Genomic DNA, 15,716 nt, shown 5'->3' with positions numbered 1-15,716 from the left:
CTCGTGACAAAAAAAATAACAATACAAAATGCTGGAGACCCAAAAACGGAAAAAAAAAAAAAATTACTAATTGCTCGGAAAAAAGAAAAATACCAATTGCTCGTTTAAAAAAAAAAAATTAATAAATACAAATTGCTGACTAGCATGGTTCTTCCGTGCATCATCATGCATCCATGCACTCATCCATTCAAGGAGTTGACCATTCCTAATTGTCAGGAAGTTTGATTCAGCCCTAAAGCCCAATTCAAGGAGTTGACCATTCCTAATTGTCAGGAAGTTTGATTCAGCCCAATTGGAGGGCCATACATAGCCATATAGGACGTTTTTTTCAGACTTTATTGTGGTCTTAATTTAATATTTTGGTTTCAAGTAGGTTTCCAGCAAGACTACTATATATACAGACTTGTTGCACAGATCATCAACACAACACATTTTATAGTTCGTTCGCCTTCAGCATTCAGTATAATATAAATATAGAGCTTTCTTCTTGCCCGCTAATTACTAAATAACCTCTTGAAGGGAACAAACATTTAGTTTGAGAAGCAAACATACATGGCAGGTTTCGACAGCTATAGGTGGTCACTAAAGGGTATGACTGCCCTCGTCACCGGTGGAACCAAAGGCATAGGGTAATTAAATTTGCTACATATCTCTTATCTTCATTAATTTTATTTGTGTACTTGAAACATTCATGTTAACTTATTTCGTGTGAAACTTTTGTTGCGAATGAAATATTATCAGATATGCCATAGTGGAAGAACTAGCCGGACTTGGAGCAACCGTGCATACCTGTGCTCGTAGCAAAACACAGATTCTTGAGAGGCTTCAACAATGGGAAAACAAGGGATTCAGGGTGACTGGCTCAGTTTGTGATCTCACCTCTAAAGCACAAAGAGAGAACCTCATCAAAACTGTCTCCTCTATTTTTGATGGAAAACTTAACATCCTTGTAGGTTCATTTATGACTAATACTACCTTAATTCGCAGCTTATTGATTAACATGAAGATGGGTTTTGACTTTGCTACAATTGGTGCAATATGTAGGTAAATAGTGCTGCAACATGCACACTTAGAGGAACCACAGATTACACTTTGGAAGATTTCTCAACTATGATGGAAACCAATGTTGAATCTCCCTACCATCTTTCTCAACTTGCACACCCTCTCTTGAAGGCCTCTGGAAATGCGAGTATTGTCTTCGTTGCCTCCATTGCCGGTGTGGTAGCTTTACCGAAACTCTCTGCCTATGCAGCAACAAAAAGTGAGTGATTAAATTAATTTTCCAAAACCGTCCCTATGTCTATTTTCAATTTCTCCGGAAATAAGTGCCTCACACCCATAACATGTGTAAGATTACTACAGTATGAATTATTAACTGCAAGACCTCTAAACATTACTACCATTGCTATCTTATAGGTGCAGTCATCCAAATTTCGAAGAACTTGGCATGTGAATGGGCAAAAGACAGCATTCGTACTAATGCTGTGGCGCCATGGGCTGTCAACACCGGAGTTAAAGTTGAATCTGTAAACACCCATCCGCCCTATACCTAAATATTGTTGAGTCCTTTGTGTCTTACCAATTTAATTTAATATGTTTTAGGTGTATCTAATCTAACAATTGAACTTGATTTAATTTGTTTTGTCAGGACGGTCATTCTGATGATTTCAGACGCCTAATAGGTCGAACTCCCATCCGTCGCCTTGCACAGCCTAATGAAATCTCATCTCTGGTCACTTTCCTTTGCCTTCCTGCTGCTTCTTACATCAATGGACAAGTTATTAGCGTTGACGGAGGATTTACCGTTAGCGGATTCTAGCGAAAACTCATCAATGTATAGGCTGCAAAATCAGCATCCTATCTATCTGGTCACATATATCATCTAACAATCCCAATAATACTTCAATTATTTCCTATGGATAGTATCAGTTCCTCCAATTTGTTGATATGTCGACATCTCTATGTTAGTAATAAGCCCCGGGGAAATAGTCAATCCAATATTAGTTCATTCATTCAAAAAAAATACTTCTATTGTTAAAAAGTCTCTGTAATAATTGTAGACATGTAAATTTCGTTACGTACAAATGATGCTTCACAAAGCTTCAAGTGACATATGACTCATCACAAATGGACAAATCATCAATGACATGTCATGCGGCACAAATCAAGCAAAGGAAGAATAAAACTTCCCCAAAAATTTGGCAAAAGGGGGGAATCTCTCCTTAAAATAGGCAAGGGGTCCAAGTTGCTCCCAAAATGGGAAAGAAATGCTAAAGCATTTTCATAAAATAAGCAAGAATTGAAGACTGCTTACAAAATAGGTAACAAGACCTATAATTCGGCCAAGATAAGGGAAAGTGGCTGAAATTAAGACACAAAACATGCCTAAATTCTCTCATGGACAAATCAAGACACAAATCAAAGCCAAATTCATCCAAATGCAAACTTTGAGAAGTCTATAAATACAAGGTCCTCAGACAAGCATAAAGGTTGACAATTTCTACATTCAAGGACAAAATTCTCACAAAAGGAGAACCTCTGCCAAATCTTTGAAGACTAATACGCTACCCAAACTCTCTTCAAAGAACACACAACCAAAGCCGAAGCACTCCCTTACAGAATCAACAAGCACATGTGTTGATTCCTTCACGATTTTGTTGCAAGCTCAAAACTTGTAACGACGTTTGTTTCAAGATCAGGTCTCCAAGACCCTTGAATCAACGAAATCCTACATCAACTCTACCTTTGCCGTAGCTTTGAGGTGAAGACCATCCAAGCATCATTTCAAGCTCAAAACTTGTAGCAATCGTTCAATCGTTCAATCGTTCGTCCGAAATCAAGTCATCATGACCCTTGGATTGACACCCTATGCATCTACATCAAATTTGAAGACTAAATCAAAGGAAAATTGTAAACAGAGATTGTAACCTACAAAATTCATCAATACAAATCTACTTTGTACACGTGTTCTCGTTTCACTCGTTACATAATTTTCGTGTGTTACAATAATTTGAGCGTTTACTTTGTAAAATGTAATTAAGTTTAAACATAATTTTACTTCTTAACTTATGTGGAGCCAACCAATTTCCCTTCTGAACTTCAATTTTAGTCGATTACCCACTTGAATTTTTGTAATTACCATTTCTCCCCTTAAACTTTAATTTTAGCCGATTACCCCCTGAATTTTTGTAAATAGCCAATTTCCCCCTGATGTTAGATTTTAAAAATTTTCATCCATCTTGATCATGGAAATAACACATAACAACTTTATGAGGGTAAAAAGGATGAAAATTGGCTACTTATAAAAGTTCATGGGGCAATCGGCTAAAATTAAAGTTCAAGGGGAAATTGGCTAATTATAAAAGTTAAAAGGGATAATTGGCTAAAACTAAAGTTCATGAGTGAAAATGGGAGCCGCATACAAGTTCAAGGGACAAATCAACAAATATTTCTATATCCGAATTACTAAGCACCTGGTATTACATTATAAGTACTCGATAAAATTATTCGTAAAGTATTTGTATCACATTTACCAGTTACATCACTCACACTCAACTTCTATAGAAGTGGAACCCAATATTTGAGGGACCCCATATATAACTTTTTTTTTATCAACCATTGCCATTTATAAGATTTTTCTTTTATCGTTATTTTATTGAAAGCCCCAAAGGCAAAAACCCAAACCAAAAGTACTCAAAAGGCTAAACAAGAATAAACATAAATAGGACAAGAGTCGGTACCTACTATGAAACAAAACCATCGTGTGACTAGATCATCACCAGAGAGGGAGGAGTTGGTATGCCCTATGAGGTTGAGATATTGCAAACCCTAGAGTTGACCGAAAGCGAAACTGCATATGTAGCTCGATTACTGTAGGCAAAGTTCAAATTCCTTAGAGTTAGTCTCAATATTAACTTCTGATAAAATAAAAAAATAAAAAAAATCTCAATATTAACCTGCCATGGCGGCAGCGTCAATAGACGTATCTCAGTACTTGGTTTCCATCTCATCATCCCCAAGCGTCGTGCTTTATAATTAATAAGACATGAATTTTTCAACCTACAACAAATCTATATCTATGTGTTTGACTCTTTAATCACTTTACATGTGATTTGTCAAATAATGCGACATGTATATAGAAATTATTGTAGGAAAGAAAACCATAAAATGAATAATTGTATGGAAAATGAATTAATTAATAAATTAGACATTTTGTTTCTAACTCAAAGTATATATATTTTTTTTAACAAACTATATTATCTACACTAAGGGAGTGAGAGAATGCGCTATGTTTCACAATAGGTTAGCAATAATGAAGTTTAAATTCGTATTTAGTGAGAATCAAACCTAAAACGTTTCACTTACAAGTGAAGATGAATACAATTAGATAATAGGGACACTTTTTATGTGGTCCATAGCTATCAATATTCTTTTATTGAAACTTTGTTTATTTTCAGTTTTTTATCAAGGTCTCTAACATTAATGTAATAATGTAAGTTACTATAGTTTTTAAATTAAAAATTAAAAATTGAAATTTGTATTTGTTTATATTAATGAGATTTTAAATAAAACCCATAATTTGTGGGATTAAAAATAATAAAATATAAAGTATACTCTTGTTTGGGCCCAAAATAATATTCTGGGCCGAGCTTAAGGTTGTCTCGGCTCAGTGGTCTCCTAGAAGTGTTGTGGGCCGTCTAGTCACCATGGGTCGTCCAATCAGATTGGCTGAGTCCTATTGAAAGAGGGATTGATTTGGATAAGGGCAAGGTGGTCAAATCCTGGTACAACAAGGGGTCTTATGGCTGAAGGTGCTGAGAATTAGAGAGTGAATCTAGTTCATTATAAAGCTTGGTTCAGAAGCCTATTGAAACTAGGATTGGTCGAATCCTAATCGGATTAGATTTAGGAGTTCTAGTCTGAGTACATCTCTGGTTCGGCCAGGAGTAGGTTCGTTGCTATATATAGAGAAGGGAGTGCATCATTCAAGTCCTCTCCAATTCAACACACAAACTGCCCTGCGCAAATTCTCGCTCTACTCGAAACCTCTCAACAACCTTGAGATTTTTATTTTCTTTTTCCACCAACACATCTTCAGTTTGGATAAACATCACTGTGAAGGCAACCAGCGACATCTTCAGTTTGGATAAACAGCACTAGAGTCGTAGAATCAGCCGATCAAGGAGTCTGGATAAACAGCACCGATTCGAGACCGACTGGTTATTTATCCAAGTCTCGGTCAACAAGGATTTTCGAGTTCTTGTTGGTAGAGGTCATCCTCATTAGCCTTTTCGGCAAAGTGAGGTGTTATAGGTTACTACATTCGGCACATTGAAAACCGAATTTGATATTTAAACTTCGCAGAACTAACAGCCTTATCTTCAGGGTCTAGAACCTGAAAGCCGAGACGTGTTCCTTCCTCGACCGCAGTTCCAAGATCAAGAAGTCAGTAGCGCGCCCAACGCGACATCAACTCATTTTACAGTTTTACTCCCCTGCCAAGCTCAGCCGACAAGTTGGCACGCCCTGTACACAACCGAATGACATAATTAGCTTATTAATTACTTGGCCTGCGCACCACGGAGGCTTGGTAGTTTTTTGGGTTAACAACTCTCTATTATATTGTGTGTATATATACATATGTATGTATATAAATATAGGTACATTCATCAAAAATACACACAAAAAAAATTATTGTACCAAAACAAAACATGGGTACATTCCTCCAAACCATAGAAAAAAAAAAGAAAAAAAGAAAAAGAAAAAAAAGAAGACGTTAGGCTTAATAATATTAATAAATTTCTTCAATTAAACTTAACATGGATACATTCTCAAAATGTACGAAAAGAATGTTCCTATATAAGTTTAAAAATAGATTAAAAAAATTGAATGGATTTTATATTGAAAAATTGGGTTCATTTTATATTAAAAAATGGTACATTTTACATATAACAAATTGGTACATTTAAGAATGGATACATTTAAGATTAAAAAAAAATTGAAAATTATATGAATGGGTACATTTAAGATTAAAAAAATTTAGAATCTTTTTATTAAAAACTCAATGGTACAAACTTATTCTAATTTATTTATTTCTTTTATTTTGGAAATGTTTGAATTGAAAATTAATTAGAAGTTTAATAGAGGTGTGAGTATTAAAACCCTAAATCAAATACTAATTTTTATTTTAAAAAATTATGTAATAAACATGTAAATTCATTATCACATTAATGCTAGGGACTTCAATCAAAATTTAAAAACTAATAAGGTCTCAGTCAATGAATAATAGTAACTAGGGACTATAATATCGTTATCTAAACCCTAAGTCAAAGTTATATTATCATTATTATTAACTTGTTCCTCATGCTAAAAACGAAACAAAATATTTTATTACAATCGATGGCAACGACAGCTCATGCTTTCCAACCCAACTTCTGTTTGAAGCTATATTGACTTTTCGATGACCGAGTTGGTTCATTCTTTGAACGCAAACCCGCAGAATTCTTAAGCGGAGATGTGAATTTTTAAGTTTTTTCCTCTTGATCAAATAAGTAACCTTAACTATCAAACCATTTTTCTGCGATTTTTTCTGATTAGATTCCTCTAAGAGAAAACTAGCTCCCGATTAGTAAACAGATTTTTAGTGCCTACAGGAAAAGAAACTATTCCTACGACGTTTTTTATCACCAGAATTAAAGATTAATTTGTAGTTATGCCGTCTCTTAAGCAGACCACAACATGATCAGCGTGGTGAGCTCTTACTACCAGAAATTATTTTTTGCCCGACGAAGGTTTGCACAACAAACAAAATTTCGTTGAGCAAAAAAACTTTACCCAACAGAAAAAAATTTGGTCGGACAAAAGCAGTCAACGTTTAGATTTTTACAGAGGCTCTAGGCAACGAAACAATTTTGACGGGCAAAGTAACTTTTGTTAGGCAAAGTAACTTTTATCAGGCAAAGTTCTCACACCAAGGAGAAAAAATGGTGCATATTATGCCACCTTTTCTACCCGACAGAAAATCGATTCGTCTGCACAGGTAACTTGGCACGACATACCAGTTCGTAGGGCAAACCCCAATTCATAAAATATATATTTACTTGGTTGCTTCTCCTTTTCCTTGGTGACTTAGGGTTTAGGGTTTGTATTACGTCGATCAAAATGTCAAGCAATGATGAGTGACATTTTCGCATATTAAATTTGTTCGATGATCTTCACAATCTATGAAAGTAAACCTAATAGTCAACGTAATTGGTATTAAGGATACAAATGTAATTACATTAGGAAGAGGAAATACTTAGAGATTAAGTAATCTTTATTTGCTAAGCTGTAATAGTCTTGTATAAATACCTATAGTGTAACAGTTATCAGATGAATTAATGTGAAATATTTACCTAATATGGTATCAATCGCCTCCAGTCTCACGACCTCCTTTTCGATCCTCTTTTCCGCTTCTCTCTGCGTCGCTTCCTCTTCTTCTTCGATCAGTTCTTGATCTTGATTCGATCGGTTCTTGACTTGCTCGTGCTTCTTCCTTGCGATTCTTGTTCCTAATCGCGATCTCTTCTTCAATCTTAGCTATGGCGACTACTGCCTCTCCATCTTCCGAATCGGCTTCTCCTGTTCATCCGATTCCAGATGCACATCTCAACCCTAACTCTGCAATTTCTTCCATCACGATCCAAAACATTGGATCTATGGTTCCAATCAAGCTCACCACTACCAACTACCTCACCTGGAGTGCCTTGTTTGCTCCGATCCTCCGCCGTTATAATCTTACCGGTCTCATTGACGAATCTCTGGTAGCGCCGCCCAAATATCTTCTTGATTCTTCTGGCAATCGCACTGCAACTCTCAATCCGACCTATGTTACCTGGTTCGAGAATGATCAGAACATCCTCATTTGGATTAATTCCACTCTCTCTGAATCTTTAATTCCCTACACAGTTGGCGTGACCTCTGCTCGAGAACTCTGGGCGAAACTGGAATCGCGCCTCGCCACTGCCTCTCAGTCGCACATTCACGAGCTTCGTTCTCGTCTTCGCAGTCTTGTCAAAGGTGATTTGAATGCTGCTCAGTATCTTCAGAAAATTGAGGAAATTGCAGATGCCCTTGCCAGTGCTGGTGCTCCCGTGGAAGATTCCGAACTCATCTCCGTCACACTTCATGGCTTACCTCCCGAATTTGACTCATTTGTGGATGCTATTCAGTTCCGTCTTGGCTCTACTACTATTGATGAGTTGCATGGCCTACTTCTTAGTAAGGAGATTCAGCTCAATAATCGGAAGAAACCTGTTTCCACTGCTCCTTTTCAGGCGTATCATTCATCTGCTGGTCTTCTTCCTTTGCCTGCAAATTCTCCTCCTCAAGGGTTTGTGGCTTCGCATACTTCTCCAGGGTTTCCAACTCAAGGACGTCCAAATCGGGGTAATTTTCAATCTCGTGGCCACTCTAGATACAACACTGGCCGGAATAACTACTCTCGGAATCCTAATCAACGATTCTCTCGTGGTTCTCGTCCACATTACTCTTCTCCTCGCAAGTTCTTCTGTCAGATCTGTCGCCAACCAGACCATGAAGCTTGTGACTGTCCCCATCGCATGGATCCTCACTACACTGGCAAAGCGTCTCATTCTGCCATGATTGCTAATACTTCCCCTCCTAATCCTACCTGGATTGTCGATTCTGGTGCTAGCTCGCACATGATGAATTCGACTGCTCATCTTCAGAATTCAGAACCATATACTGGTCCAGAACAAGTGTATATTGGAGATGGCAAAGGTTTGCCCATTCTCCACTCTGGTGCCTCATCTTTACATACTTCTACTCATTCTTTTTTGTTAAAGAATGTTTTACATGTCCCTGCCTTAAAACATAATCTTCTCTCTGCGAATCAATTTCTACTTGACAACTACTGTTCTATGCATCTTTATCCCTCTCACTTCACTGTGAAGGATCTTTCTTCGGGGAGGATGCTTTTTAAAGGTCCAGTTCAACATGGCTTCTATCCACTCTCCGCAGCATCATTACCTGCTCCTTCTCCTCATGCTTTAGTTGCTTCTGTCAAAGCTTCGAGACATCTCTGGCATCAAAGATTGGGCCACCCTTCTGTGAAGATTGTAAATAAGTTGGCCTCTCAATCCTGTATTGCTGTTGTTGATCGTTCAAATACAACCTTTTGTTCAGATTGTGCACTAGGGAAATGTTCCAGACTTCCTTTTTCACGAACTACTTGTACCTCCAGCAAGCCTCTAGAACTTATTCACACGGATGTTTGGGGTCCCTCACCATCAGTTTCTCATCAGGGTTTTCGCTACTATGTCATTTTTCTAGATGACTATACTCGTTATTGTTGGTTCTATCCTTTGAAGTGTAAATCTGATGTACTTACTGTGTTTACGCAATGGAAATTACTTGTTGAAAATTCTCTGTGTTCCAAGGTTATTGCCTTACGCTCAGATTCTGGTGGAGAGTTTGTCAGTACTGCTTTTTCTCAGTTCTTATCTAGCTCTGGCATTCAACATCAACTCACTTGTCCTCACACACCTGAGCAGAATGGGTGTGCTGAGCGTAAGCACAGGCACATCGTTGAGACAGCTCGAACTCTATTGGCAGCATCTAAAGTGCCCCACACTTACTGGGTTGAGGTCTTTGCTACATCTGTCTATCTAATCAACAGGCTACCTACTATCTCCCGGCCTTCTCCCTGGCAGTCTCTCTTCAAGAAAACCCCAGATTATAAATTTCTCAAGGTCTTTGGCTGTCGCTGCTTCCCTTGGTTGAAGCCCTACACATCCTCCAAACTCGACCCCAAAAGCAAACCTTGTGTCTTCTTGGGGTATAGCCTCAATCATAAAGGTTATCTCTGCCTTCATCCTTCCTCTCACAGAATCTATATTTCTCGCCATGTTATCTTTGATGAATCCTTTTTTCCATTTCATTCCTTGCCTTCCTCTTCATCACCTTATGTTCCTTCTTCTTCCTCCTCCCCATCTTCTATTCCCTCTTCTCTTACTTTTTCCTATCACCCCCCACCTCCTGTTCTTTCCTCACTCTCACCCTCATCTCCCTCTGCTCCTGTGAATCCTGCCCCTCTCTCCCCTTCCATATCTCTATCCTCTCATCCTGCCCCCTTATCTCCCCCTGCAGATCCCTCCCCTTCCCATTCCTCCCAGTCTCCAGCACCTACCAACCTTCACCCTATGCAAACACGATCCAAATCCGGTATCTTTAAACCTAAAGCTCTCACTGCCACTAAGCATCCTATTCCTCCCCATCTTGCTGTTGACTATATCCCTACAACCTACTCCCAAGCCTCCAAATACTCCCATTGGCGAAAGGCAATGCAGGAAGAATTTACTGCCCTTACCACCACAGGTACCTGGTCCCTTGTCCCGTCTTCCTCTTTGCCCAATCTTGTGGGTTGTAAATGGGTTTTTCGAATCAAACGAAAACCCGATGGCTCTATTGATCGGTATAAAGCCCGTTTAGTGGCTAAAGGATTTCACCAGCAAGAGGGCTTGGATTACACTGAAACCTTCAGTCCTGTCGCTAAGCCTGTCACCATTCGTCTTCTTCTCACTATTGCTGCTCAATATGATTGGTTCCTCAATCAGCTCGATGTCAGCAATGCCTTTCTTCATGGCACTCTCACTGAATCTGTGTTCATGCAGCAGCCACCTGGTTTTGAAGATCCATCTAAACCACATCATGTTTATCATCTTCACCGATCTCTTTATGGTTTAAAACAGGCCCCTCGCGCCTGGTATGCTAAACTTCATACTGCTTTATCTTCTCTTGGGTTTCACGGCTCTTAGAGTGATCATTCGTTGTTTATCAAGCAATCTCCCAATTTGGTGTTCATCCTTGTCTATGTGGATGATATTTTAGTGACTGGCCCTTCTTCTGCAGCCTGTCAACAAGTTATATCGCATCTTAGTGCTCTCTTTCCCATCAAAGACCTTGGTGCTCTTCACTACTTCCTTGGCATCGAAGTAAAACGGTCCTCTTCAGGTATCTTTCTCAATCAGACTAAGTATATCTTAGATCTTCTGACCAAGGCGCACATGGAGGGTGCCAAGCCCTGCACCACTCCTCTCAGCACCACTAAACTTGATCACTCTTCTCCTTTCCTTGACAACGCTTCTGAATATCGGTCTCTTGTTGGAGCTCTCCAGTACCTGACCTGGACTCGCCCTGATCTCAGTTTTGCTGTTAATTTGGTTTGTCAGTTCATGCACACTCCACGGATCTCCCATATGCAAGCTGTGAAGCGCATTCTGCGTTATCTCAAGGGTTCTCTCGACCTGGGCTTATGGTTCTCTAAATGTTCTCAGGCTCCATCTCTCCATGCCTTCTCAGATGCAGATTGGGCAGGCTGCTCCTTAGACCGACGCTCCACAGGCGGTTATTGCATCTACTTTGGCAATTCTCTCATCAGTTGGAGTGCAAAGAAGCAACCTACTGTTGCTCGCTCCTCCACTGAAGCCGAGTATCGCTCTCTTGCTAACACTGCTGCAGAACTCACCTGGCTCTGCAAACTCCTTGCTGATCTTTCTTATCCTCTTCCTCACTCTCCTCAGTTATGGTGTGATAATATCTCAGCTCTCTCCTTAGCCAAAAATCCCATTTTTCATGCTCGTACCAAACATGTCGAGCTTGATTATCATTACATTCGGGAACAGGTTCTGGCAAATCGCGTCTCTGTGCATTTTGTGGCTTCCCAGGATCAGATTGCTGATATTTGCACCAAAGCTCTGTCCAAGCCCCGATTCCTATTTCTCCGTTCCAAACTTCAACTGCGGCTTTCCCCGTTTCGTTTGAGGGGGGATATTAAGGATACAAATGTAATTACATTAGGAAGAGGAAATACTTAGAGATTAAGTAATCTTTATTTGCTAAGCTGTAATAGTCTTGTATAAATACCTATAGTGTAACAGTTATCAGATGAATTAATGTGAAATATTTACCTAATAATTGGTACATACTTCGAGATGGCATATGCCAAAAATCATCCAAATTCAAGTTTCCGGAATAGATTACAAGACGAAATCCTTCGACGGGTGAAAACATGCATGTCATCACAATGTAATAGTTTTTTAGCTCCGATTTTAATGATTTTTTATAACTACATTCTTGGACTCTAGATTAATATATAATGAATCAGTTTAAATATTTACACTAGTGTTTACCACAAAATTTTACATTCTACTTAATAGAGGTGTAGAATAAACTCTAAGTATTTGTTGAATCTATTGTTTTGATGTGATACACAGTCTATAAAACTAAATTGAATGATCCAACCGTCAAACTTATTTAAATATACTACGAGATTGCATACTAAAATAATCACGAAAAACAAACTTTCAAAGATTAGGTAACGAGATGAAATTCTTGGATGGTTTGAAACGTATCATCATGATTTAACGGTTATTTTAGCTCCGATTTTGATAAATTTTTACAACTACACTCCTCGACCCTAGAACAATACAATCACCGGACCCTATCATCAATTTTAAAAGGTTGACACTAGTTGTTATCACAAAATTTTACGTTCTACTTAATAGAAAGTACACCATAAAATTTAAGTATTTGTTGAATATATTGTTTTCACTGAAAACGCAGTCTGCGAAACTAACTTCAACAATCCAACTGTCGATCACTTGTTTGAATATAGTATGAGATTGCATATATACGCCACTCCTTAGCAATACGCTATCAATAAATCTTAAAGAAAAAGACGAATGACGAACCCAAGATAAAGTGAAACCAAGTGGTTCCACCAATATTGTGTATGATCTCCAAGGTCCTTACAATATTCAGACCAGGTCCATTAGTGGGCTCTAAACTGGGGTCAGCAACTAAATGGTCAATTATACCATGCAGTGTGTTCACTTACCTAATTATTTGTTTATATGAAATGCTATGAGCCATCTATTCAATAACATAATATCACCCTTTTTGCATGCACTAAGAGCACTTGTTTTATGCTCAAAAGTAGTAAACATTGATTCCTTTTAAATTTGGGTACAAAAAAAAAATATCAAAGTCAAGTATATACGCCACTCCTTAGCACTACGCTGTCGATAAAATTTAAAGAAAAAGACATAAAATAAAACCAACTGGTTCCACCAATACCGTATGTGATATCCAAGGTCCTTACACTATTCAGACCAGATCCATTAGTGGGCTCTAAACTGGGATCAGCAACTAAATGGTCAATTCCACCATGCAGTGCGTTCACTTACCTAATTATTTGTTTATATGAAATGTTATGAGCCATCTAAATCAATAACATAATATCATCCTTTTTGCATGCACTAAGAACACTTTATATACTCGAAACACTGATTCCTTTTAAATTTGGGTACAAAAAAAAAACTATCAAAGTCAAGTATATACTACCATCGATATACATTGAATTGACAAATGAGAATCCCGGCCCCTAACAATTTGGAGGCCAGTACGCAATATTATTGATTGGTTGTATAGTAGATCTCATTCTCTTTTCATTTATTCCTCATGACTTCTCCTAGTTCATAAGTTCCTACAATATTCCAAATAATAAACATGTATAAGGTCTCTTATATACCCCTTCACAATTCATCTAGAACAGACCTGCGTTATGTTTGATCGAATTTGTAAGCTTGGAGTGATGTTTTCTAGACCAGTTATTGTTTGCTTTTTTCTTGTCCACGACCGCCTTATAACCAAAAATAAAAGATAAAAAATGGTACACAATAGCAAGAAAATAAATATAGGACACAAATCTAGTTTAATAATAGAAAAACAACATTATTGTATCACATTGTAACCGCTTCTTTAGGAGGTAAATCTAATTTTCCTGCCATTTTGTCATTATTTTTTTAATACAATATTCTACACTAAGATGAAGATGATATATTATTCTAATAGGAGAAGAGATAAAATTAAGCTCACACAATGAGTCAATCACTTACTAAGTATTGCGGTTGTGTCATTGTCAATTAATATCTACTAAAATTAATATATTTAAAATTGAAGCTGCCTATATATGTTACGTACGTATATGTCAGTTCACATTCGGATGGGCCATGCTTCACAAAGTCAATTTCCGTATTCCATAATCTTTCTATTAATCAAAGGTCAAGAAACAAGAACTACAGTACTGTACCTATTACAGAATCTAATTAAGAAATACGACCTTTGTTAATTTGGTAACAACAGTAATTACGGTTCAATGGCTCATACTTTGTAATCTTAAGACAATCTTATTAGAATGTATCAAGGTCTTCCGTACGCGTTGAATATATCAAAATCAAGAACAAATATTTGACGTTCAATATATATGCATTGAATTGATAAAATCCCAAGAAAAACTTTGACTCAGCCAATGGAGTGCCACAACGCCGCTTGCACCTTTCTTCTTATTAGTTTAATATTTTGGTTTGCAGTGAGAATGCGATATATATCCATACCATCAGCATATCCACATCTAGCAATTTCATTAAATCTTTAGATATATAACCAATTACCACAAACATCTTTACATACGGATAAAGCAAAAATACATGGCAGGTTTCGGCAGTCAAAGATGGTTTCTAAAGGGCATGACTGCCCTCGTTTCCGGCGGAACCAAAGGCATCAGGTAATTAAAATTAGCTATTTCTGCTCTTATTTGTAGTAAATTTTATTATTAAAGAGATATTATCGATAATAAAATAATTCTAAACTCAAAAGATTAGACCTATTTTAATAAAATGAACTATTTATAATACTAGTTCAAAGTATTAAACTCATATCAAAGTTTTTTTTAAGAGTATACTGTAGACTAACTTGTAAATTATTTTATTAGAACATGTGCAGCGGTTGAGCAGAAGGCAATCGAATGAATATTGCCCACAAGACAAAAAATAGTTCCACTGATATGAAAATGGCCAGGAGGATCCTCTCCAGATCCTCAAACTGTGTCCGTTCATTGTACATCGTGCGGTCAATTTTTATCAGGTACTATTTATATTTAATTTAAAATAAACATATTTAAAATGATTTCTAACCGCACAATGTATGATGAACAAACACGATTTGAGGATCTCCAAGATCCTCACAAAGAGGATCGGGAGAGGATCCTCATTCAGTGGTTGACTTTAGCTGCCTAGTCAGTGGTTAACTTTATCAGTACTGGAGCGATTTTGACACCACCATGACATTAGCTTGCTTTATTTTTCATGTCAGTGAACGAGAGTGAAGGCTCTGATACCAACTGTTAGTCTTATATTCTAATTAGATTGATGGAGTCCTTAATTACATATGATTATAATAATTTACTTGGAAGCAAGTGAGAGGGTTTTTAGGCTTCCTTTACGGATGGAAACACTAACCTTTTGGCTTATATAAATAACGGTCCCTATAAACCCTAGATATGACAACAATAGAGCACCATCATCAAGCTAGCTAGGAGTTTATAGAATGCTTGGTGTTTTTCCTCTTGGTTGTTTATCTCTCTCGGATCATCATCACCATGGCTGCTCGAGCATCTTTAGGTAAGGGTTCATATCTTGTTTTATTATTTCATGTTATGTGTTCTAACTATATAAGCAAATAAGACTAACAGTTGGTGTTAGAGCCTTTTAGTTAAAACGTATAAAGTTCAACATATGAATATGGATTTGAATGAAGTACATGCACTACTAAATAGTCATGCTTGTTGTCGTGATTTTATGCATGAAATTGTCTCT

At 37.5% G+C, this 15,716-nt stretch overlaps 1 protein-coding gene across 1 annotated transcript; it reads left to right on the top strand.

Annotated features, from left to right (window-relative positions):
• The first annotated feature begins 506 nt into the window (after window positions 1-506).
• On the top strand, window positions 507-1,819 carry LOC137746100 (tropinone reductase homolog). Its single transcript, XM_068486164.1, has 5 exons — window positions 507-629; window positions 742-949; window positions 1,045-1,261; window positions 1,417-1,526; window positions 1,649-1,819. Exons 1-5 carry the CDS (start codon window positions 553-555, stop codon window positions 1,817-1,819), a joined length of 783 nt encoding a protein of 260 aa, XP_068342265.1. The 5' UTR covers window positions 507-552.
• Window positions 1,820-15,716: the final 13,897 nt, after the last annotated feature.

This window comes from Pyrus communis, chromosome 9 (assembly GCF_963583255.1).
Source record: "Pyrus communis chromosome 9, drPyrComm1.1, whole genome shotgun sequence".
NCBI classification, from domain to species: domain Eukaryota; kingdom Viridiplantae; phylum Streptophyta; class Magnoliopsida; order Rosales; family Rosaceae; genus Pyrus; species Pyrus communis.
The sequence above is the reverse complement of the archived record's forward strand: the minus strand, read 5'-3'. Positions and strand labels throughout refer to the sequence as shown.